General features: G+C 43.5%; 1 protein-coding gene across 1 annotated transcript in view; it reads right to left on the reverse strand.

Annotated features, from left to right (window-relative positions):
• Positions 1–23669, reverse strand: part of LOC133108101 (LHFPL tetraspan subfamily member 7 protein-like) — a 29964-nt gene that overhangs the window by 4375 nt on the left and 1920 nt on the right. Inside the window, exon 2 of the mRNA XM_061217524.1 lies at positions 18937–19075. Within this exon, the coding sequence (XP_061073508.1) occupies positions 18937–19075 (139 nt within the window). The remainder of the gene's footprint in view (positions 1–18936; positions 19076–23669) is intronic.

Below are 23669 nucleotides of genomic sequence, written 5' to 3' on the forward strand. Positions count from 1 at the left end.
GATCAATAGATAAAAATCAATGTGCTGTATGATAACCCAATAAGTTAAATGTTATTATAATGCACAGTATAATGGAACCTCAGAAACAGACTTCATCAGTTGCAGCACCTTGCTTTATAAGAATGAAACCTGCTGTGAGGACATATCACCTTACAATTTATGAAATGTTATCGCAAAGATCGGGTTTATCAGCTCTTTGCTTAAAAATGAGTTCATGTTGAATATGCCTAATTTTAAAAAAACAACAGCGATTGCAAGGATAATGCTCATCCAAAACAGCAGTTAATTAGAGAGGGAAGCCAGGCTATTCATCTGGGAATATATATGTGTAACCCTAAAACCCCAGAGTGCACTTAAGAGACAGGCAGAGTGTGAGTAGAGGCAGTTAGGGCAATGAAATCACAGACAAAACTATAATTACATGGATTTTAGAATGCAGTTACAAAATAGTAGCAGGGTAGAAAACAGTTTAAAACATTCCCTCTCAAAGCAATATAGTCAGTTTTACCTTCAGGCCTTCCCTTATAACGCACAAATACATTAACATATAGCCATTTAGCAAACAATCCTATCCAAGAGCAACTTACCAAGATTTGTTTTTTTAAAAGATACAAAGCATTTACACAGCAGGATATTTGCTGAAGCGATGCAGATGAAGTGCGTCACTCCAGGGAACAGCAGCAGCCCAGCTGGGAATCAAAGCCGTACCCTCCCAGTGACAGGCCGAGGTCACAGCGGACAGCTCACCAGAGTAGTGTATGGCGCAGAAACGATCAATCCACTTTTATTTACAGTCAGAGACACATTGAGGGACACGCATCCTCTTTTCAAAGTGCGCCAAGTTTATAATTAGAACATAATATGCAGAGAAATAACAAGCATTAATTAATTCATTAATTCATTCATTCATTATCCTAACCCGCTTATCCTGAACAGGGTCGCAGGGGGGCTGGAGCCTATCCCAGCATACATTGGGCGAAAGGCAGGAATACACCCTGGGCAGGTCGCCAGTCCATCGCAGGGCACACACACCAATCACTCACACACTCATACCTACGGGCAATTTAGACTCTCCAATCAGCCTAACCTGCAATAACAAACAAACAAATTAAATAATAAAAATTAAAAAAATAAATAAAGTACAATAAAGGAAAGATATGAATAGATAAAAATACATTTTTTAAAACATTCACAATTAGTATAATACAGGTTATTTATGAGCTCTCTAAAACTGTCCAGAGTCACAAGAGAATCAAGCTTTAAGATTTTAATTATTCCAGGAGGATTGAGCACTGTATCTAAAACCTGCCTTTCCAAGATCTATGTTTATTCTGGGAACTTGTAGCACAAGCCAATCTTGAGAGTGAGTCTGATAAGACCCAGCTCTCCATGTATGAAACAATGTGAGACAGGGTGGTAATCTATGGAGAAGAGCTTTTGCTCCTAAAACAGGAGTTGATGCTGCTCTCAATGGATCATCATGGTGCACTTACAAACAACACACAATACACATCACTTCATAAAACAAAAAACCTAGTCACATGGTATTAGCCTTTCCACTCATTGACCCTTCAGCAACTAATTATAATTCGTAGAGCCAACTGTTATCCATGCCCCATATGGGATGAATAGGTAATATTGTATAGTGTCATATGGGCAGTAGTAATGACACATTGGTTACAGTAATTATGATTAGTACAATAAGAAATATATGTAAATACCGTACCATGGAACCTCTAGTCATAAACTTAACCATAATATTAGCAGCCTTTATCAAGGTGTGTAACCGTAACTTATCAAGCTTGTTGAAGTATTTTGTGTCAGTGTTGACGTACACCGAGTAAGCACTTTATTAGGTATTTATTAGACTTATTGGTCTTCTGCTGCTGCAGCCAATCCATTGTGTGTTCCTGTCAGCTTTGACCAGTCTGGCCCTTCTATTCTGACCTCTCTCATTAACAAGGTGTTTTTGGCTGCAGAACTGCCGGATGTTTTTTGTTTTTCGCACCATTCTCCACAAACTCTAGAGCAGGTGGTGTAGAGCATGGTAGGAGCAGATACCTGCAGGCACTGAGGCCCACAGGACGTGGAGTTGAGTAGCGCTGCTCGAGAGACTGTTGTGTGTGAAAATCCCAGGAGATCAGCAGTTTATGAGATACTCAAACCACCCTGTCTGGCGCCAACAATCATTACATGGTCAAAGTAAATGGTTAATGGTTGGCATTTATATAGCGCCTTTATCCAAAGCGCAGTACAATTGATGCTTCTCATTCACCCATTCATACACACACTCACACACCGATGGCGATTGGCTGCCATGCAAGGCTCCGACCAGCTCGTCAGGAGCACAAGACCCCTCTGTTCTGCCACTTTGTGCCGTCTCGTGCCTCCCCCTCCCAACACCTGCACTTCACGCTCACGACTGCTGTCTATTCTGGTCCCACGGTGGTGGAATGACCTCCAGGTGGATGTCAGAATGGCAGAGTCTCTGACCTCCTTCAAGCGCAGACTGTAATGGCACTTATGTATAGATATTGCTACTTGTATAGGTATTATTGTTTTTAGTGGCTGTTGTATTGTTGTATTCTAGCTGCCAACTGTGGTATGCTAGTTTGAAAGTTGATTGTACTCTTCAAGGGTTCTGATTTTCTGTATGTTTACACTATGACTCAGAACTGTACTGTCCTCTCAGGTCCTCTTTGCACTTGTGTTTGATTTGCACTTTGTTGTACGTCGCTCTGGATAAGAGCGTCTGCTAAATGCCATGTAATGTAGGTGTCTTGCTCAGGGACACTTCGACAGCCCGGGCGGGGGATCGAACCGGCAACCCTCCGACTGCAAAGTGACTGAAAGTCACTTAGATCACATTTCCTGCCCATTCTGACATTTGGTCTGAAAAACAGCTGAACCTCTTGACCATGTCTGCGTTTATGCATTTAGTCACTGCCACATGATTGGCTGATTTGCATTAACAAGGTCTACCTAATAAAGTGCTCAGTGAGTGTATATTGCAATATTCATAATCATTTAATAAGAATTCACTTGTACAGGAAGCCATAAATGTGCACGTTGTCACATTGTCTGTCTCTCTTCCTCAAGTCATATTATAAGCAGGACACTCTGCTTATACCCTGTCTCCTTTTGTATCTGCTATAAACACCAAATCTATCAGCATCCCCACCAGAAACCCTGCAATGGAAACTAAATCTCTCTCTCGATCTCTCCCTCTCAAGTCCTGTTATAGACACTGAATCTCTCTGTCTCACAGCCTCAGTCCTGCAATATAAATAAAATCTTCCCTTCTGTCCTCCTCCGGCCCAGTAATATGCACTGAATCTTTCTGCCCTCCTCCCCATACGTCTCTTTATAAACGCTGAATCTTCCCGTCTCTCTCCCTCAGGCATTTGCAATAAGCACTGAATCTCCCAGTCTCCGTCCTTCAGGGCCAGTAATTTGCCCTGAATGTCCATGTGTCAGTCCCTGAGTAGCACAAGCAAGGAGGTCAAAAACTTTAGCCTGACACACAGCTATGCCTTTCACTGGGGCCCATTCTGGCTGGAATTCTGACTTACTTTTTAACAATGGTGTGGGAAGAGTAAGTCATTGCTAGCTCCGGGGCATATACAGAACTATATTCAATCAGGTTCACTCTCGTATTGCCACCAGGACCATACAATGTATGCACAGTATGACAGCATCATCCACAGGACGGATCCTAACATTTACTAGGCAATGCCATGTTTAATCTGCGTAATAACATCAGTAAATATAGAACCTACTTCACATGGAGATCCATTATTGACGAAGCTTCTCTGTAATTTGTACCTTCGTCTTGTTAAAGTTATTGCAAAGCGACCCAAAGGAAAACCGTGTAACTTTGTACTTGTGATCCAGGTGTTTACTGTTATTTTGAGAAGACTGCAGATTGACCCCTTCTGCGTACCTTTCTGTGTGAAAGAAGCAGCTGTTTCCAATCATCTCCTTAAGCTAATGAAATGACACTGCAGCTACCCCTGGGCCTCCCTATGGAAGGTGGCGACCTGGTTAATTATCACCAAATTGAACATCTGTTGAAGAGTGTGCTATTTCCACCCTAGTGATGACAGATGAGTGGATGCATCAATGAAGAACGAAGAACCAATGTATTACAATGCAGAACACAGAACAAGAACAAAAAAAGAAAATTACATTTACCTTCAGCATCATAACGGTTTTATTTTTCATTCCTAATGCAACTTTAAAAGCAACTTTTTAAAAGTTGAGCTGGTTGGAAAAGATTCTAACTGAAACAATTCAAGTTAGACTTCATTTTTTCCTTTTCATAAAATTTGCCACCGAATGTGGGGTTGAGCATGCCCAATGCCCAGCATTATTTGGAAAGGCTAACCATCTGCAACCTGCAAGCCACATTCATGTGCAAACCCCACTGCTGATTTTGGATGGTGTAGACATCCACGGTTCTGCGGTCCACAGCATCCGATTGACCAGCTGGGGTTGCTAGACCCCTAACTGACTGAGCCATCCCATAACCTGAGTGACACAATCGCCAATTGCACATGGCCCAATGGAGCTAGCAGCCTCAGCACTGGTGTGGCCCAGGTTCGATCCAGGATAGTCCAGGGCTCGTTCATGCATGCACACCTTGGTGCCGAACGAGCCACCCAGCAGCAATATGTTTCATTCTAATAGAGAACATATGGCCCCTAGAGGACTGCCTTAGAGAGTCTGCTGTGTGTGTGTGTGTGTGTGTGTGTGTACACGACGCAGTGTGTGCTTTATGTCTATTCCATGTTATTGTTCCTTCTCATTCATATTTTTATGATTGAAAAAGAATATAGCCTATTTTTTGGAACTTTAAAAAGTGTGTGTATTCCCTCATGTGAACCATTGGGGTGGTTTAAAAAAAAAAAGAAGAGATTGCTCGTGTTGAACAGGTCTGAATGGGTAAGATGGATCTCTCACTCGGCAATGCAAGATGAGGAGGGACAAGCAACAGCAGACGCCGAGGAAGGCACGCGTGGAGACTGCCTCAGACGCACACCGATGTCAAACAAACGAAACAATGTGGAATTGCCTCAGCGTAAATGGTGCCCCTGTCACCAATGATCGCACATGATAATGTCACCATTGTAATAACACTGAGTAGAACTAATGGGAATTTCGGCGTGCAGCTAATAAAATAGCTGGCATTCCCCGCAAACGCAGCCAGCTATGGCCGGGAGCCGACAGCAGCATGACACAATTAGCCCCGCCCCGGGGTAGGATGAGTTTGGTCTGCCAGGGTTCCTCGGGAAACTGTTGTGTTATTTCCATCCGGCAACACGCCCGGCAACGCACGCAACACACACAGACTACTGGGTCTCATCACTGAGAGATGTGCCCCTCCCCTCACATCCGCATTAACTCTTCGTTTGTCGCCAGGCTTTTGTGCACGTCTTTTATGCTCATTGTTTCCTTGGCAGGACCTCCCCATTCCAGTGTTCTCTTGTTGTTTAGTTGTTTTCACCTTGTCAGGTGATCTGCTGAGAGTTTTTTTGCTGTCTCCATTTTAAAAAGACAAGCCTCACTTGGACACTCAGATATAGAAGGAAGTACACATGCACTTTGGTATAGTTTGGTCAACATGTTTTTGTTCGCACTACCTATCTTCACTACCGACCACACTACGTATCATGGTGACACTCCTTGATTTCAGTGCATCCCCGAGGGGAACTGAATAGTTTCTTCATCTCAGGCCGTCCCTTCCGAGACATGTTCATGTAATTATACTGTACATCAGCACCTGTACTTCACAAAAGAGGAATCATGGTGCACTCACACCTGCTAAGAGGAAATATTTTTCACAAAGTAATTTACAATTTGAGCATTTTCATCATCAGTTGTTCAATTCAAAGGGCACTTTAAACAGCCACCAAAATCAACTAAATATTAAAGCAAATAAATGGCAAAGAAACACCTTATTTGTATTTTACAATGAACAATGAACATTTTTGTATAATTTCTAAAGAACATATTACACCTACTCATACACTACTGATGGCTCCTCCCATTGAGCCTGGCTAATAACAACATGAACAAGTAATGCTCAGAAAAAATGAAAGTACTGCTAATTACAAGATCTTCTTCAATCTCACCGGTCAAATGGTCAAAGGAAGAATGGCGTCACATGAAACACTTTGATTTACCTCCCCATGCTGGAACATTACAGCAGTCCCCACTCATAACGCACAGGTCCCCACCAGCGTTGACTAGCTCAACAATGTTGAATCGGTGCTGAGGACTGAAGACGGATCACCGCCATCTCCCATCCAGTGCCAGCCACCCTATTACACACGGGCTGTCAATGAATTCAGCCCGATGTTAAACAGCCTTAACTAAATAGATGCACCTCAACACGAATTGCCTTGTGGCCCTTCCTTGGTGTTGCCAAGGCAACAACGGCACAGTAATGAATTCCTCCCAGGGGCAGGAGGCCCCAGAGCATCTCGGTAATCAAGCCTGGATCAATGCAGTCCTGTCACAACCACGACCCCTGACCTGCTGGCATTACATTGAAATGAAAGCCATTACCCTGAGCCTTCACCTTGCCAGGTGGCTGATGGGATCAAGCAACACCTCCCTTGTCCCACCCACGTCTCCTGGACATGGCTCCGGCCCAGCAGTTAAAGATAATTCACCATTTACAGTGAAAGTTGAGTGAAAATGCAAATGCTCTTCTGTGACCTGAGTACTAAGAAAACTGTGATTATGTATGTTTTTAGATTATGACAGAAATTGCACTGTCCTGAAAGTGCACCACTCTGTCACTGTCTTGCCATCTTGTCAAACCATACATTTAGGCGATAAACCATGCATAAATGATATATATATATATATATATATATATATATATATATATATAAAATCCCATTAGTAGAAAATTAAAGTACAACACAGTTTTCATGGGCCACAATCATATATTTCACAAGGCAGACATTTATGCTGATGTCTCTTATAATATTCTCTGCTCTAACAGAAAACAAATGAACAGCCTGATATTTATCTGTACTCCTCTGAGCTAAGAATAACCTTGCAGGGAAAAACAAGCACTGCTATAATGCTTCATTAAATGAGCGAAAGCAATATGAATTAATCAGCAAACACCTGTGCAGTCCCAATATTTTAACAAGCTTGTTACATGAGTTACGGGCAAATATAGTTACCCAAGGTGACTCAGAAAGAGTCTGAGAATTTTATTCAGAACATGCACCGTAACGGGACCCAGCGAGAGCAAGCAGGGCAACGCCCAACAATCCCCACCCTTCTCTCAGCAGGCCCGGACGTTCAGAAGCGCAGTAGTGTTTGAGTCGCCCCAGCAGTGGCTGAATTCCCCACCGTATATCACTGCACAGGAGATAAACTCATGTTTCACAAAATTGATGGGGTTGTTTGAATGCCAACGATTCTCAATCAAGGCTAAGTTCAGCGACATTCTGCAGTTTGAAACAGGATACCTACTGTATATCAAACCTGAATGGAAAGTGAGCGCGAGTCACAAGAACAATACCCACAATGCACCTCCAACCCTTTTGTCAGCTAAGCACAGGTGTAAAGAAACACGGGCAACAAAGTCCAGGATGTGCGTCAGTCCCCTGGACGTCTGCCCGGATTAGCCCTGTCATACACAAAGCCCAAAGCCACGGGGCCTGTTCCGATATGGGATATCGGCATCAATCTGTTTCTCCACATCATGCCCTTTACGCAACAGAGACAGTTAACCGTTTCAATGTCAGTTATCACACAATGTTATTTAACTGTGTAATTCCAATAATGGTTGTCATGCAAAGATTCCACCGTCTCCACAGCAGTGGTACCTCAGGGTCACCATGACGGGCACGGGCAGGACGGTTGGCATGGCAGCCCTGTCAGTGTGATCACTGGTTATGGCAAAAAGGTGCTGTAGCACGTCAACTTCATTCAGTCAGAGGAATTCTCCTTCACTGCTGAGTGTGAGAACATGGGGAAGAGACAGCAGGGCTCCGCAGTGACATCAGGCCAGGTCTTAATGCTGCCTGTCAAGCTCTCGCTCCCTGACTGACAGACCGAGGAGTGTTGTGAGTGCGGTGGGAGCTTCTTCCCGTCTGACTGAGGCTTGGAGCAACAGCACAACCAGAAAAGACGGTTTGACGAGTGGGCAGCCAGGTCGAAAGAGCACTCTGTCTGAAACGTACTTTAGGTTTTTAAAACCCGCATTCATCACAGATTTACTTTTCTACTTTATCTGTATTCTGCTAGCCACCATCACTCTGCAGCCCACCAGCTGAGCTCCAGGGACTGAATCAGGGCAGCCTCACGGACAGCGTGCGTAGGCTGGCTGCCGGTGCGAGGTCAAACAGGGGGATTTCACAGAAAGGTGGGGTCAACCCGGCTGACTGACACCCTGCCCGAGCCAATTATGCGTCGGTGGGCCACAATCAGCTTGAGAAAGGCCAGGATTCTCCAAATATACTGGCTTCATCCTCCTGAGAGGGGGAAAGCAAGATAGCCCATAGTAATGTGGCAGAGACAGGAGAGTAATTACACGGATGTGGAGATAATTAAATGAGCATTATATGATGCTTGAAATTGGAAATTCAACTCCTCCAAAGCAGGTGTAAAACTACATTTAGGCAATGTCAGGCACAACCATTCACTTGATATGTGATGTAAGGGCGTGTGTCTTGGGGGATGGTCTTTTGCGGTCATGCTTCGAAATGTCTGTGGGTGCATCCCAATACTCGAAAAATGCATCCTTTTCTCCACTGATCTGCTCCCCCATACTTCCAGATAGGAGGAGGCAAGTGGAGGAAAGGAGGATTTTTTGAGAATATTGGGACAAACCCTGTGTATTTCTATTCATTCACAACATTTCCGGAATATTTTTTGTTCTCTGTGCATCTCGCAGAGTACAACCGGCCTCCGATTAACTGAGGACAAGAACAAAAAGATTAGAAATGATCAAAATGAAGTTGATGAAGATAAGGTTAACCTAAAAATAAGGATGAAGGAAATTCATAGGAAAACCAGCTGAATACATTAGAAGAATATATGATCGTTCAGTTGATCGTCAATTGATTTTTGAAGTGAATGAAGGGAATAAGTCACCTTTCCCGTCAAACAGATTCATAAAAGCCTTTTTGATGATGATTAGGTGCCCATACCGCTCAACATCTGGGCCACACCGCTGTTCTCCTTAATAAATCGCAGGCTCTGCTGACTGTGTGCTGTTGTCCTCATATAAATCTTGTAAATAGATTTCTGGTGCATTTCAGCGCTTTCTCTCACCAAGAGGAAAAAGGAGCCGGTCCAGTAATTGGATTGGCGATAGAAACCTTCCACTTTTCCTTACGTTTCACATTGGTGTGCAGGCTGCTATATATCAAGCCCCTTTCCTCTTATTTTGGAGGTAGGGGTTTGTTCTATGACCCCTCTGGTCAGAAAGGCACCTCTCTACCTTTGCCTCCTCTTCCCTCTGCTGTACTTAACACTGAAGCAATGCCTGGGAGGTTACAGAAGTCCCTACGCTGCATTCTGTTGGCTATTAATTCACCTGCCTTTTTGTCTTTCTAAACAATCCATATACTAGAACTTTCCATGTCACCACTTGCCATTGTGGTGTACATACACACACGTATGCTCACTCACACACACACACACACACACACACACACACACACACGCACAAGTGCACACACAAACACAGTCTCTCTCAAATCCAAAAACAAGCTCACATATTATCTCTCACACATCTAAACACACAAACGTGAGTCCATACACACATTCTTTCTCACTCATGCACAAACACACACAGCCAGTACACATGTGCTAATGTGGGACAGCTATTACAACATATCCCTCCCAACTGTCTGTCTCTTTTAACAGCATTGCATTGACACCATGACTGATGTGTCAGATAGAAATATACGGCACAGTAAGATAAGTTAATTATGAACAAGCACATGTGCTTCCTAACTGTCAATCAACAAAGTGTTTATGAATTCTGAAAAACTAATTTAGCCGTTACATCCAAACATTTTGAGACACAATTAATCTAGCAGTCAGGCAAAATCAATTTTAAAGCATATCAATTCTATTTGTCACCCCTGCATGATTATAAATGATCACACTTGCCCGCTGGAAATATGACCTTATGACAAACAGGACTTGACTGGTGGTGAGGTGGTTAACGTTATTTGAAAATATTAAATATTACCTTCCTGTTTAAAACTGTATTAACCTGACATGATAATTGAATTTTGTACTTTTCATTTCATGCAGTATGACATCAAATAGTTATCATTTTTAATGAAAACAGTGTTCCCTCAAGGGCACTGATTGTCTTCATGCAACACTGTCTACTATTATATTCTATTCTGTTTTTGTTATAGGAGATGTGTACTCAGCAGCCATGAGCCTAGCAGATATAACAGTTTCAGGAGATGTCAATGGGCATATAAATGTCACTGCCTGGAGATTGATTAAGAGTTTGATTAGGTCCCTTGGCTGTGGATCTTTTGTGATTAGCTGAGCAAGTTAATTTTACGTCTGGTTGTACTGCATATGGGCCTGGTCTGGAACCTACTTTAGGCCTATGTAGCGATCTTGGACTCCACAAATTTGTGATGATTCATGTTATCCCAGCATTATTTGACAATGTTCCAAAGAGCATCTTGTGATGTTACTGAATGCCTGGCTTTGTCTGACAATTTATGTTTTGACGGCTGACAAGTGTCCCCATAAATGTCCAATGGGGTTGAGGTCAGGTGATTATGGATTGTGCAGCACTCCTTTCTATTCTTTGGTCTTCAAGTAGTTCTTGCAAAGCTTTGAAGTAACTTTAATTTGTTTAAAATGTTTCAAAATCTTAAAACTTTCAGTTTATTTCCAGGATTATATGAAAGAAAATCCCAGATTTGTGTCTCAGATTTTGGACCCCAAAGTATGTCAGTTAATGAAAGTCTTAATTTTAAATGTTAAGGAATGCCACACTTGATTCCTTTCCGTGAGTGAGTATACCAATAATTGTACTCATGCCACAATTCCTCCTGTACTAATAACATTTTATATCAATGACAGTTTCCCGTTCCATGCAAGGTCTTAAGTGCACCTTGTTCTTTCCACTTTGGTTTATCTGAGCTGTGGGACTCAAGAGGCTTGGGCAGAAACTCAATTGTAATAATGTAAAAGCTCTTTGTTTCAGGATCGACTGCAGGAGGAGGACCCAAATTAACATACCTGAGAGTAAGACATGCTTTGGAGAGGATGCATTTTCCAAATACAACCATCTGTGGTGTTTTGGCCTTCTTTCAGGACTGGTTGGAGACCAAGGCCACAACATCATACAATCATCATCTGCAATCAGCTGTTGCTAAGCAAACGAGAACCTCCTCTCTCTTCGCACAGATCCATTAAATCCCCTTTCATTGTATCAACCTGCCCTATACAGGAGGAAGAATGCATGTAACGCTTTCAAACAAAGGATTGATTACATTGATAAAATCTTTGAGCATGTTCCATTCAATCTATATTTTACAGGGAAGGTGCAAAGAGTATCATCACTTACCTCAGAGAGAAAGAGAAAGGCATATAGTGAAATGAAATAATATTTTAGAGTGTTGATAGATGTCAATAACCCCAGAAATTATGACAACATTGAGTGGTCTGATTGAACCACCCACAAGATTGTGAGCTATTTGTGGTTACACCACGGTGACCTTACAAAAATGTTGTAAATCTCTCTCTCACACCAGAACACCTAACAGAGCAGCCCCCATACACAGCTCCAAGACAAAGGGACACATCCCAAGTTATCCACCACATCCCACACCACATAACTCCTACTCCAGACGATTTTCTCAGGGCCAATACAAATATAAAAACTCTCCACGTAACCATTCCCCTTCTGTCTCAACTCAGTGCGGTCTGCAGAGTCTTTTTGCTCTGTGATGTCTACCACACAGGAATATATTCGGTACCATTGCAAACAAAACCAAATACTTTTATTTCACAACAGCATCAACATCAGCTGTCACTGACGAATAATCTCAAGGGAACTTCAGTCTGGTAGACCCAGAATGCTACAGCTCCCCAAAGGTTTAGTGCAGTTCTAATCCATCATGAGCACACTGCAGCCTGCGCTGGCATGTTTTCATGCCTCTTTGAGGATCTGGATGCTGTAATCTAAGAGAAGGAACGAGAGCAGATAAACCCCCCTACAACCCCCTCCTGTCCAATGCTCAACGCCAGCGCTCGGCCAGGACTGTGATAAGAGAAGTCATGAACGCTGGTCCCCCATTATGGACATCATGAGCAAAACGAACATGAAGGTTGAAAGAAAGAAAAAGGTAGAGATGGAGAGATGGAGAGTGACGGATCATTCCTGAAATCAGACGGCGAAGGTGAGTAGAACTTTGATGGCTGGAGAAAGAAATTGGCATCAGAAAGCTGAAGGGGTGGTCTGTAAACTTCAGTCCCTAATCCTCATTTAAACTCCAAGTGTCCTGTCACTATGCATCAACACTAAACTCCCCAACGGGGAGTATACGATTTTCTGAAAAAGCTGCCAGCTGTAACATCGTTATCGCCCATTTGAGACCGTTCTGTTCTGTGCCAGACTGTCACTTCATCTGACAAAGAGCGCAATGTCCCTCAGTTAAGCAGGAGTGGAGAATACACAGCATGACCTTCAAAGTCATTTTTATATTTACTTTTTTATATATATATATACATATCTGAGATACATATTTAGATTTCGATTATTGGGTTGGAGCAGGAGGCTGTTGCTGCGATGTAATAAATCAAACTGCAAATCACATTATCCTCCACATAAAAACTGTAGGCCCCATTTAATAAGCAATGTGTAAATAATGTTTTATGTCCTAATTAATTGAGTATCTGGGAGCCCAGTGGATCATGCATCATTCCCGAGCTCTCACTAGGAACATGATGAATTTCAAAGTGCACGATCCATTCATTATATGGTGATGAAATGTCCTGTATTTCTCAGAGGGATTTGTTTTATGCATTGCACTTGCTTCCAATTTGAACTCAGATGAAGCCGCACTGGCCTCTCTGGCTTTGAACAACAGTGCTTGTGGCCACAGGAACATTCTGGAAGATGCCTGCACTCTATGTGGGTTAAGAGAACAGGAGTTAAGATAAGCAAACAGGGATCAAACTGGGAAACAGCAGTGCTTCAGCCTACAGAAGTGATCATTCACAAGAAATATAATTACCCTTCATCTTAAGCTGGTAAACAGGCACATGGGTAAGTGACATAGTCCATATTTTGTGACATTCCTTGCCATCATTTATGGGGGTTGGTGAGTGCCAAAATTACTACACAATGCACCTTTTAGGTGCCATGTATGTTCACAAATGCACACGTGCAGACGAACCCCCTCACCCACACGATGATAACATGCTAAGGCTGTCGAATGCGCATGAGCAGTGAGACTGCTATGGCCTCCTGCCAAGAGGCATCTTCATCTTTAACTATGATCATCAATGAGAAGGCCTGAGAGCAGATGAACAAAGAGATGCATCTGTGGAGACAGAGCACATGAGAGAGAGCTGAAAGAAAACTGGCTTCATTCCTCATTTACCCTCCTGGGTCAGAAACACGTTCAGCTCCTCGGGACAGAACCAGCAATATCAACAGTCACAGCTCAGATGAAAAATACATTGGTTTCCAGCATCACATACAGTATCCTACAAGCCACACCCTAGAAATCCTCCAGACCCCATAGATCATCTTTATACTATATGTACCGTACATTCCCATTCTGGCTACAGTGGCACTGTATGAACAGTCCCAGGGAGTTTCCATATACTTTCACACATTAATATCACAGCTCACACTCTAACGACAAACCGTCTGAACATCCTGATGAAGGCTTGTTATGCTGTAGCAACGCTCGAGGTAGAAGGCCGTAAGCACACGCAGTTGATTAAGTACTGGGCTGAGAAACACTTCTTTCATTGAAAATTCAGGTAAAGCCCCCGCACCGACCTGCTCCATAACACCTTCTGTTGTGACATTGCCTTGATCTGAGTGGTTCTTTGTACTACACACATCTAGAAAACAAAGGCAACTATTTGTGTCTGCTGGAGATTTCATTCATTTGTGATACTGACCACAGCCGCCTGGCTACTGGAGCCCACAGCACTGATTCCCTCCACCTCCTGTGGTTCTTTAATGTCGCTCTTCACCATCTGAGTGGAAATCCAGCAGCGATTATTAAAGGCTTTCAGTGGCCTGTCCCGGACATTTAGATAATTCTGCATGTGCCAAATGCCAAACCCGGCTATCGCAACGCTCCAGATGTTGAAATGCATGTGGTTCCTGCTCACTGCATAATTGCAGACAGCCATCTCTTTGTTTATTTCATTTCAGTTGTATTTCTACAGCCCAGGAACACAAAAAGTGACACGCTGAACATTCATTTCAGAAAATAAATTCTGTATGACAATGCCGCTGATATTGAAACTAACTTATGACCAAAATTTGAGGTACAGTACATTGATTTCAGGCCAGCATCCATCATAATCAATCACTGCGCTCAAGCCTGTCCTTCCTGTAAAGCCTGCTACTTCAAGGTAAGGTGTCACACTCCAGTGTTGACACCTTCACATTTATTGCCTGTTCTCACCCCCACGTGGCCGCAGGTAAGCATGTACTGTATGCCCGATGCTACATTTCACACCTAGCTGCCAATCACGGCACTGAAGCAGAAAATGTGGTCGAGTTTGCTGAAGGGGGGGGGGAATGATCAGTGCCATAAGAATCTGAATGTGAGAGCAGCACGATCCCAGGATTACGCCCTGAACGTTTTCAGGCAAATCAATAAGTGCAGATTCTGTTCTGAGCTTCCTTTCCACTTCCTTACATTCTGAGCACTGTAATTACAGACAGATGCACATTAAAAGCAGCGGTTACTGCGGATAGCCATGTGTGCAGGATGTGCCATTCCCATAACTCCACTTAATGAATGGTATTTGCAGGTTTTTTGAATGGCAGGATTAATAAGTGCACAGGAGAGGAGCTGAGGAGACACGCCAAGAAAAAAAGAATTGACTGTGGAGCCCTGCTGGAGAATAAATGCGATACAGTATACAGTATAACAAACAGCACTGTGAAGGTTCAATGCACACGCAGATGCACGCATACCCTCACACACACACTCACACACACACACACACACACACACACTACATTTACATTCAGGCATCTGGAAGCAATTGTTTCAGAGAGTGTGTGTGTGTGTGTGTGTGTGTGTGCGTGTGTGTGTTCACGTGCATCCCCCGGAACCAAAAGAAAAAGCCGCGACATGGAGGGGTTTATGACCGGGAACTGGGGAACTGTTCCAAACAAAATAAATAAACCTGCAGTGGAAGCATTCACTAATAAGGCCAAAAAATTAATGAGATAAAAATGTAAAGAGACAGACACACAAGTCTACTCTTTCAGAGCTATCTTCCGCAGTGATTTGTGCCCTACATATTCCCCCCATTTTTAGCATCTCATTGTTTTCTGAGTGCGTCAGCATACAATGTGATTTTGTAAAATATGCATTCAGCCTGAGGCAGTCATAAACAGTGAAATCTTCAGCTGCTTCTGGCAACCAGAGCCATTCACAATGTAAATCCAGACACTGGGTATTCTACAATATGCGCTTTTCAATTTGCCAAGATTCATTGCAAATTGACAATACTTTGTCCAAAACAAAACAAAAAAAATGTAATTGTAATTGAGTAACTAGGCATGCACCTGTTTAAGGGTTTCCTAAAGCGGGCGGTTCCTTTGTCTGTGCACACAGAGAGCAGTATGACAGCTGTCAGGGGCCTCATCCTGCAGAACACCAGCTCAGTGATGCGGAGCCTGGTTTAGTCTCGGAAAGTCCTGAACATAAATCTCAATTCAATTTTTGCTCAATTTTCTTCAGGATTGTTTTGGGGGACACCAGCATTTGCGTTCCAATACAACATGACGATATTGGGGAGTCACCATTTGATGTTTTCCCAAAGTTACAGGGGGGCGAGGGGCGTCCTTGAGGTGATGTGTACGTCCATGGTCTTGACCATACCCGACTACAGCCAGCAGTCCCTACAGGGCATAGCTGGAAGAGGCTTGGCGCAGGATTCGGTCAGAACCGTCTCCCCCCTCTCACAGAGCGCCAGCGGCCCCTTTGGGGCCCCCTCAGCGCCCACACCAGCCGCACACGCCTGGCGTTCCTGCGGCACGACGGCCACGCATCACCTGGCAGCGGGCCCTCGGGACGAGAGCGGGCGGCTCGTCTGTGCCCGAATTAAGGGACCGTGCTGCAGCAGAGAGATAGGCTGGGGAACATTACGAGTCCTTCCAGACCGGGAGAACAGAGCAAGGCTGCCCAGATAAAGAAGCTTCAGTGAGAAAACAAATCCCCTCTGCACTGTATCAGGAGATACAGTTTTAATATCCAACACGCTTCCCGAGTGTTACAAACTGCATGTCTTACAAAGGGAGATTTTTTTTAACAGACTGCGTTGAAAGTAACACGACATGTGTTGTCCTTAACTAGACAAGGAGGTGTGCTAAAAAAAAAACCTACACTTTATGTGTTGCTTTTAACACGTCTGCTCAGAGAGTATACAAAGCAAAAAAAAGCAAGATAATGCTCAACTTTTTTTAGGACGGGGCAAAATTTTATATTCACATAATATAATCGGTATTGTTCTGCATCTATATTGTATATCAATACTTTGATTAGAAATTCAGCAGTAAGGCAAATTTGTCCGCAGAGTTAACCAAGCGTAGCGGTCCCCTGGGTGATGTGATCTTATCCGGATCCAGAGCAGCAGCTGTGACAGGCTGGCCAACAGACGCAGTCTTGGGCCCCCGGGGGCCACGCCGCGCTCACACAGTGAAAGTCATTTTGAGTCCGAGGCTCATTTCAGCATCATGCAGTGAAGCCGTGGGGGTGTCAGAGTGTCGTCTTCAGGTGTAGCTGCAACAGCATAACAGCAGCCATTACCTGCCACTCCACCACTTAACCCTGCAATCTTTCAGCTTTCTCCAGATGCCCAATCCATTCTGCTAGTTTAAGTAATCTCACAGTGCCAACACAAGCCATTACCTGCCACTCCACCACTTAACCCTGTAAACTTTCAGCTTTCTCAAGATGCCCAATCCATTCTGCTAGTTTAAGTAACCACACAGTGCCAACACAAGCCATTACCTGCCACTCCACCACTTAACCCTGCAATCTTTCAGCTTTCTCCAGATGCCCAATCCATTCTGCTAGTTTAAGTAACCACACAGTGCCAGCCAGGGAATAATATTCCTCCAGACTAATTGCTCCTCTTTAGTCTGAGATCAGACAGCCATCCACAGAGGATAATACTGCCCCGTTCAGCCCCGCCCTGTCCCACACGTCTTTCATGGGGACAACAGCACGGGGCAACCTCAGGGGACTATGCCCACCTGCCACCAGTGCTCTGGGACACTACACAGTCTGTACCTTGCTGCACTTTCCTGCATATCTCTTGAACCCCCTTCACTGTAAACAAACCTGTATAATTATCATGTGTGAGTGTGTGTGTCTGTGTGTGTGTGTGTGTGTGTGTGATACTAAGTCATAATATAGTAGTGCAGCATACTGCCCAAGTGGTTCTTGCTCTGAGCCATAGTGAAGCATTACAGAATATAGCTCCTAGAACTCTCACACTGATTCACAATACAACAGCACAGAACACTACTCCTGCACCTTTTCATCTGAGAAAAATCTGAAATGCATAAGAGCAACTTAATGTAATTCAACTGGCCAGCTGCTTAATTACAGACATCCTCTTTGTTTCAGTGTATCCATCAAAACCATGCACAGGATCAACAACAACACAAATACAGTAGATCAAACAAAAACGTGTTAAGTATGCTTACACGGCATACACACACACACACACACACACACACACAAATACACAACACACACACACATGTGCACACACAGTTTAGTCAAATGTAACCTTTAAATATGGTGACTGCAGTGAATCAGAATAGTTCTCTATTGAAATTCAGCAAACATGTACCTTGAGTCAATCTTTCATAATATTCCATGGTAAATATTTGAGAAGAATTTCTGGAGAGTTGGCACTTTTTTTTCATGGGATGAGTGGAGAGGATATGACCGTGGGAGGGTGGGAAATGTACCAGTAAACACAATCTGTCTGCGGAAAAAAGTCTGTAGCCATGCAGTTTTACAGGATATCCTTTTCATAAAATAATTGCACTGTTTTTGCTGGATTGTACAATACAGTGTGTGTCTTTCAGGAATTCAGTCCACATCGCACACTCTGGAGTAACAAAACCCCCCCCAAAAAAACAGAAAGAGCCTTTTATTTTTCACCCTTGTCATTACTTTCTCATTTAAGTAGGGACATTTTTCAGACCCATGCTCGGTTTGATTTTTTGTTTTTTGGGGTGGGGTTGAGGAGGATTTTTGTGATTGAAATGATAAATTGGGCACAAAACAATGCCAGCTCTATGTCCTTGCTATGCAGAATTCATTAGAGACACGGGTTGTTGCTGTGCATTGTTTACGACGCTACTTCCCCATTAAATGAAAGACTGATCAGTCATACACTCCCTAAACCAATGGCCTGTATTAAAGATCTACAATGTAATGGCCTTTTTATGATGAGTATTAAATCTTTCTGTGTGCCAAACATTCCAAGACTGAGGGCCATCGCGTTGCCTAGCGACTGCTGATGAAGAGCAACGTCTTTAGCCATTCTCTGTATGGATGCCGTTCTACATTTTTCCCCCCCCCCAACATTGGCTTTTCCTCTGGGACTAAACTGAGCCCTGAGTGTAACTGGCTGTTTCGGGGGACGCAGCGCTGTGGCTGTTGGGCTGAGATGGCGGTTAGCGAGGGTACTCACCTGACACCATCTGCACATAGCCAGCCAGGACACACGCCCTCCGCTCACAGGCTCCGCTGGGGAGGAAGATTGTGATGAAGGCCAGCATGGAGCTGAGAGCCAGGAGCACGCAGCCGCCACAGCAAAGGACCACACTGGCCTGCAACACACACACACACCAACAGGGGTCAGAAGCTGACGAGAGAGAGAGGCCTCACCAGGGCACCGGTCAATATAAACACTGATCCGACTTTGGCAAGCTGTGACAGACGCAGGAGAGGCAGTCCTGGGTTTTCTTGCACCTGAAAACAAGCCCAAAAGGATATGTCCAAGGTGACACTTCAAGAATGTACTGCAAGTTGTGAAGGAGTTCGGGCATTCAAGGAGAATGTTCAATGTGCCTGATCTAATCCATCATTTTGATTTTCCGCAGTGTATGTGGATGATAATGCAAGATAATAACGATAAGCCACTTCCATTAGAGAAAGCCTCCCAGAACTCTGGCTCTGAAGACATCACCAGGTTGATAAGATTTTGACAGTGCAATTTGCAGTATGTTTAAAAGCTGCCCCCAAAAAGGATATTTCTTAGGCAGGTTACATCTCACTATTTTCATCTCCTGTCATTGGAAACAGAGCTGAAAAGCAATGAAAAGTATTTTTCAGACACCAGAATGTGCAACACAGAACCCATGAATTCAGGGTTTTTTCTGTTAACTACAGCCCTTCAGATTCCGGAGACAAAAAGAGCTGACTGTCCTCAACTTACCGTTAGCATGAGGGATTGCCTGTTGCCTCAAATTGCGCAGCTAACAAAGAACAAGCTCACTGATTTAAAGTCTGCGTTCAACCTTGTCAGCCGTGTTCAATCAGTCCACTTTACAGGGTACGGTCCTGCAAGCACCATAAGTGCGAGCGTTTCACCTCTCTATCAAAACTTGTGGTGCAGAAAGGAGGAAAAAGCAGTACAATGGAAAAGCCTTACAAAGCTGCACGCTGCCCGTCTATTTTAATTAGGCCTACAGCCAGGCTTCTGCCTTCCTGCCAACTAAACCAAGGCTCGACACTGTCTTTTTAAGCCATTTATTTCTCTGTAATAGCCTTTCGCAGTCATGCCAATCTGCACATTTGGACAGCACCCCTTTTTTTAACCATGTGATTGCGTTCTGCTGTCTTTTTGGTTTGGTGTCTCATCAGCAGAAAATATGCCCCCCCCCAAAAAAAAGAAAAAGAAAAAAGCAGTCCAGCGGTAATCCAGGAACAATTTATCTTAGAATTCATTGTTTATAACAGGGTTACTCACAATGTATTCCATAATTACTGGAAGACCCAAAACATTGCTCCAAACTAAGTCCGACGGTAAAGGTTGGTTTGGAATCCTCATGTTGTTTTCCTGATTATTACTCAATAATTACAAATAATATGATGTTCAGTGCTGATTATAATGTCAATGCATAGATTGCATCTAGATGTATGAATCACATGTTCCTAATAGTTCAACTGGAGGCGAACGCTAAATTGTTAGAAAAAAATCAGCCTACTAAATTTATAGAGGAACTTAAAATCAAAAGACTGATCTCCAAGTAATATTACCTACCACAGAAATAATATATCTGCCCTGTTAACATAATAATTAAGATATTAAGAAACAAAAAAAATTGCGTCATTAACTCTCATTAATAGGCACACAGATATTAATTGCAGGGCACCTGGACAGGCTGAGGCTCAGTAACTCAAACAGATACACACCGCTGGGGCTAAGAACAGCACGGTGGGCTCACACAGACACCACACACATGGGCCAGCGATGTCTCTTCCCCACTCTCTGGAAGCCATCCACACCTCCACTGCCGTGCATCTGTCTACCTGTCAGGGATATTAAACGGCATCTGTCTCTCCCGCTGTGTGTGTGTGTTTCTGTTTGCGTTTGTGTATGTGTGTGTGTGTGTGTGTGTGTGTGTGTGTGTGTGTGTGTGTGTGTGTGTGTGTGTGTGTGTGTGTGTGTGTGTGTGTACGTAGGCGCATGTGTGTACATCTGTGGGGTGGGTTCTGTGGACCTTTCCGGTCTGTGTACAGATAAAATGGCAGCAGTATTCTGTGCCAAACAGCACCATATGTCCCCAGAGGAAGCCCGGGGGGGGGGGGATTCACAAGGCCAACGTGCAGGCCCAGGACTCCAGGTCACCAACACTGTCAAAGCCATTCCCTCCCAAACCGCTCCCTGGGCACCAAGAGAGGCCTGATGCCGCTCGCAGCACGCCCTAAAAAACCTCTCCTCCCGCCTGCTCAACATGTCTAACACAGAAAAACACTGCACTTCAAAGCATCCCTGTGGCAGCGCGTGTGCGAACACAGACTGACTGGGAAACATTCGTTAAAAATCACTATTTAATTACTCTAGAGAAATCAGGTCCGTGCATTAGCATTCAGACGGTCTCAGTTCTCATAACTTCACAGCGATGCATTTCTCTCCCGAGATGGTGATGAAAACTTGCAGATCCCATTGCAGGTACTTTCATTTAAAGATCGTTAAGAACACAACATTTTCAGACACGTACAGCCTGTGACACACTGTACGTAGAACTGTACAACACTCACAATATTCAACAAGTACAGAGTAGATATTGGCTCACTTTATACTTTCGGCACTCTCCACAAATGGAATATAACTTAAAAGGTAATAGGGTGTTTAATAAATGCATGACTTCCCCACAGTGCACATGTCATAATTCATAGGCAGCAGTTGGATTTCACTCAATATTCAACAAGACACTTTCCGCCTTTTGGAGTTGGAAATATATAGGGCTTGATCTACTTCCCCGTTTGAAGAAGAACTACACATTGCAGGTGTAAAAACGGGCTGAGAAACAGCTCTGTCATTATATGGACAGATCTGGTTTCATATTACGCATTCAAATCAAAACCATCGATTTCCACAGTGACAAGGGAGCACGGTCTGTTGGGATTTGAATGCTAATGAGGAAGGAATGTACAGAGGCACCCTTGACTGATTTCTCACAAGGGCCAACTGTCCATCGAGCAAATATTCTACTCCTTTTTTGTCCTCCCTTTAAAACCTTTGGATCTGAGTCTATCCTCCCAGAAACTGGTTCCCTCTCTTCTCCTCTCTTCTGCTCCTCACTGAACCCTGAGAGATGACATCAAATCACGAAGTGGATCCGTTACAGAAGAACCCAACCACAGGACCATAAGAGACCTCCACTGGGGTTCAAAGGGTTAATTCAAGGCAAACATATCCTGCACCGTATCTCATTTTATTCATGTAGGAAGAACTTTCAATACACACAAAGCAAACACAAAAAAGATGATTCCATCCGTCTTTGCATTCTGAAACATTTGAAAAAAACCCATGTGCTGCCTGCCGATAGTCTCTGAGCGCCCTAACATCCCGTCAGCCGCAGCCCAGGGGCTTGGATATTACAGCTATGCCTGTACAGCCAGGAGACCCGAACACGGCGAGCTATCCACCAGCAATGACTCGGACAGCCACCATCAATTGTGCTCCTACATTGCATTCTATCAAAGTGCTGTTAGGTTAACCTCGTGCCATCAGATAAAGGTGAGATGTGCGATTTAAAGGTTGTAACATAAACTGGCAGATCTGGTCCCTCTGCAGGATCACGGCTGACCACCACTAGTCTAGCTGGAAATACACCACAGGTAGTCATGAAGTATTTCAGTTGCTCGAGTGAAATATTTATTGCTAGGATGAGCGGTCTATGGAATGAATAAGAATAAACTTTCAATGTTGTATCACCAATACATCTATTTAGCCTCCGGTGGTAATGGGAATGCTATGGCAATGCTTTGGGCACATTACAGCTGGGGTGAAAAGCCAAGTGGAAAATTACAACAAGTTTAAAGACTAGCGAGCGAAAAGACAAATCAAAGTGAAGAAAGTTAATTTCAGTAGGCAGGTCAGGAGACCTTGATACAGTGAGGCCTCCATTGAGGTTGCATTGTGGTGGGAAGCAGGAAGCATGTGGGCAGGAGCAGGAGTGGTCTGTGAGCAGAGACTGGGAAACAGCCAGACAAAGACAGCTTCAATTTAAGTTTATTGAATAAATCGATTATATTAGCCAAACCAGCAAACTAACAATGCACATCCAAACAGAACAATGAAGTATGGAACTGACATCACATCACTAATGCCTATTTTTTGTATTTCTCGATTTTATCATCAATTCTTATCAATATTTATACACAGATAGACACACACATGCATACACACACACTGACCTTCTAACCAAATTGCCGGGAATGGAATGCATTTTTACTTTTGAATGACAAATATTGTATGTCATTGGCTACAGCAACATAAATCTATATGGCTCGTTGAAATAAGTGTATGCATCATATTGCTTTGGGTATTACAGGAAATCTATTGAATACTGTGCCTTTTAAAGTAATGGCTCCTTTGGGATCCTGGTCTTTTGTCTCCTGAACCATAATGCATCTGATCTGCATCGCCTTAATTGGAATTCGAAGATAAAACAGATCTCATCCATCAATGTATTAGACAAAGACTGCCACAGCAAACACATGGCTCCTGGGGTCTGTACAGTGGGCTTAATATGCCAAAATTGAGCAAATTATTATGCGGAGTGCATTTCAGGTTAAAAATAAATGTAACACACACGTCTCTAGTGCTGCCAAGTAGTTTTTGATTTATATGCACAATGCACAATTAAAGTATGCTTTGCGGCTATGCACACATAAATAACCCAATTTATA

Source organism: Conger conger, chromosome 13, assembly GCF_963514075.1.
Source record: "Conger conger chromosome 13, fConCon1.1, whole genome shotgun sequence".
NCBI lineage: Eukaryota > Metazoa > Chordata > Actinopteri > Anguilliformes > Congridae > Conger > Conger conger.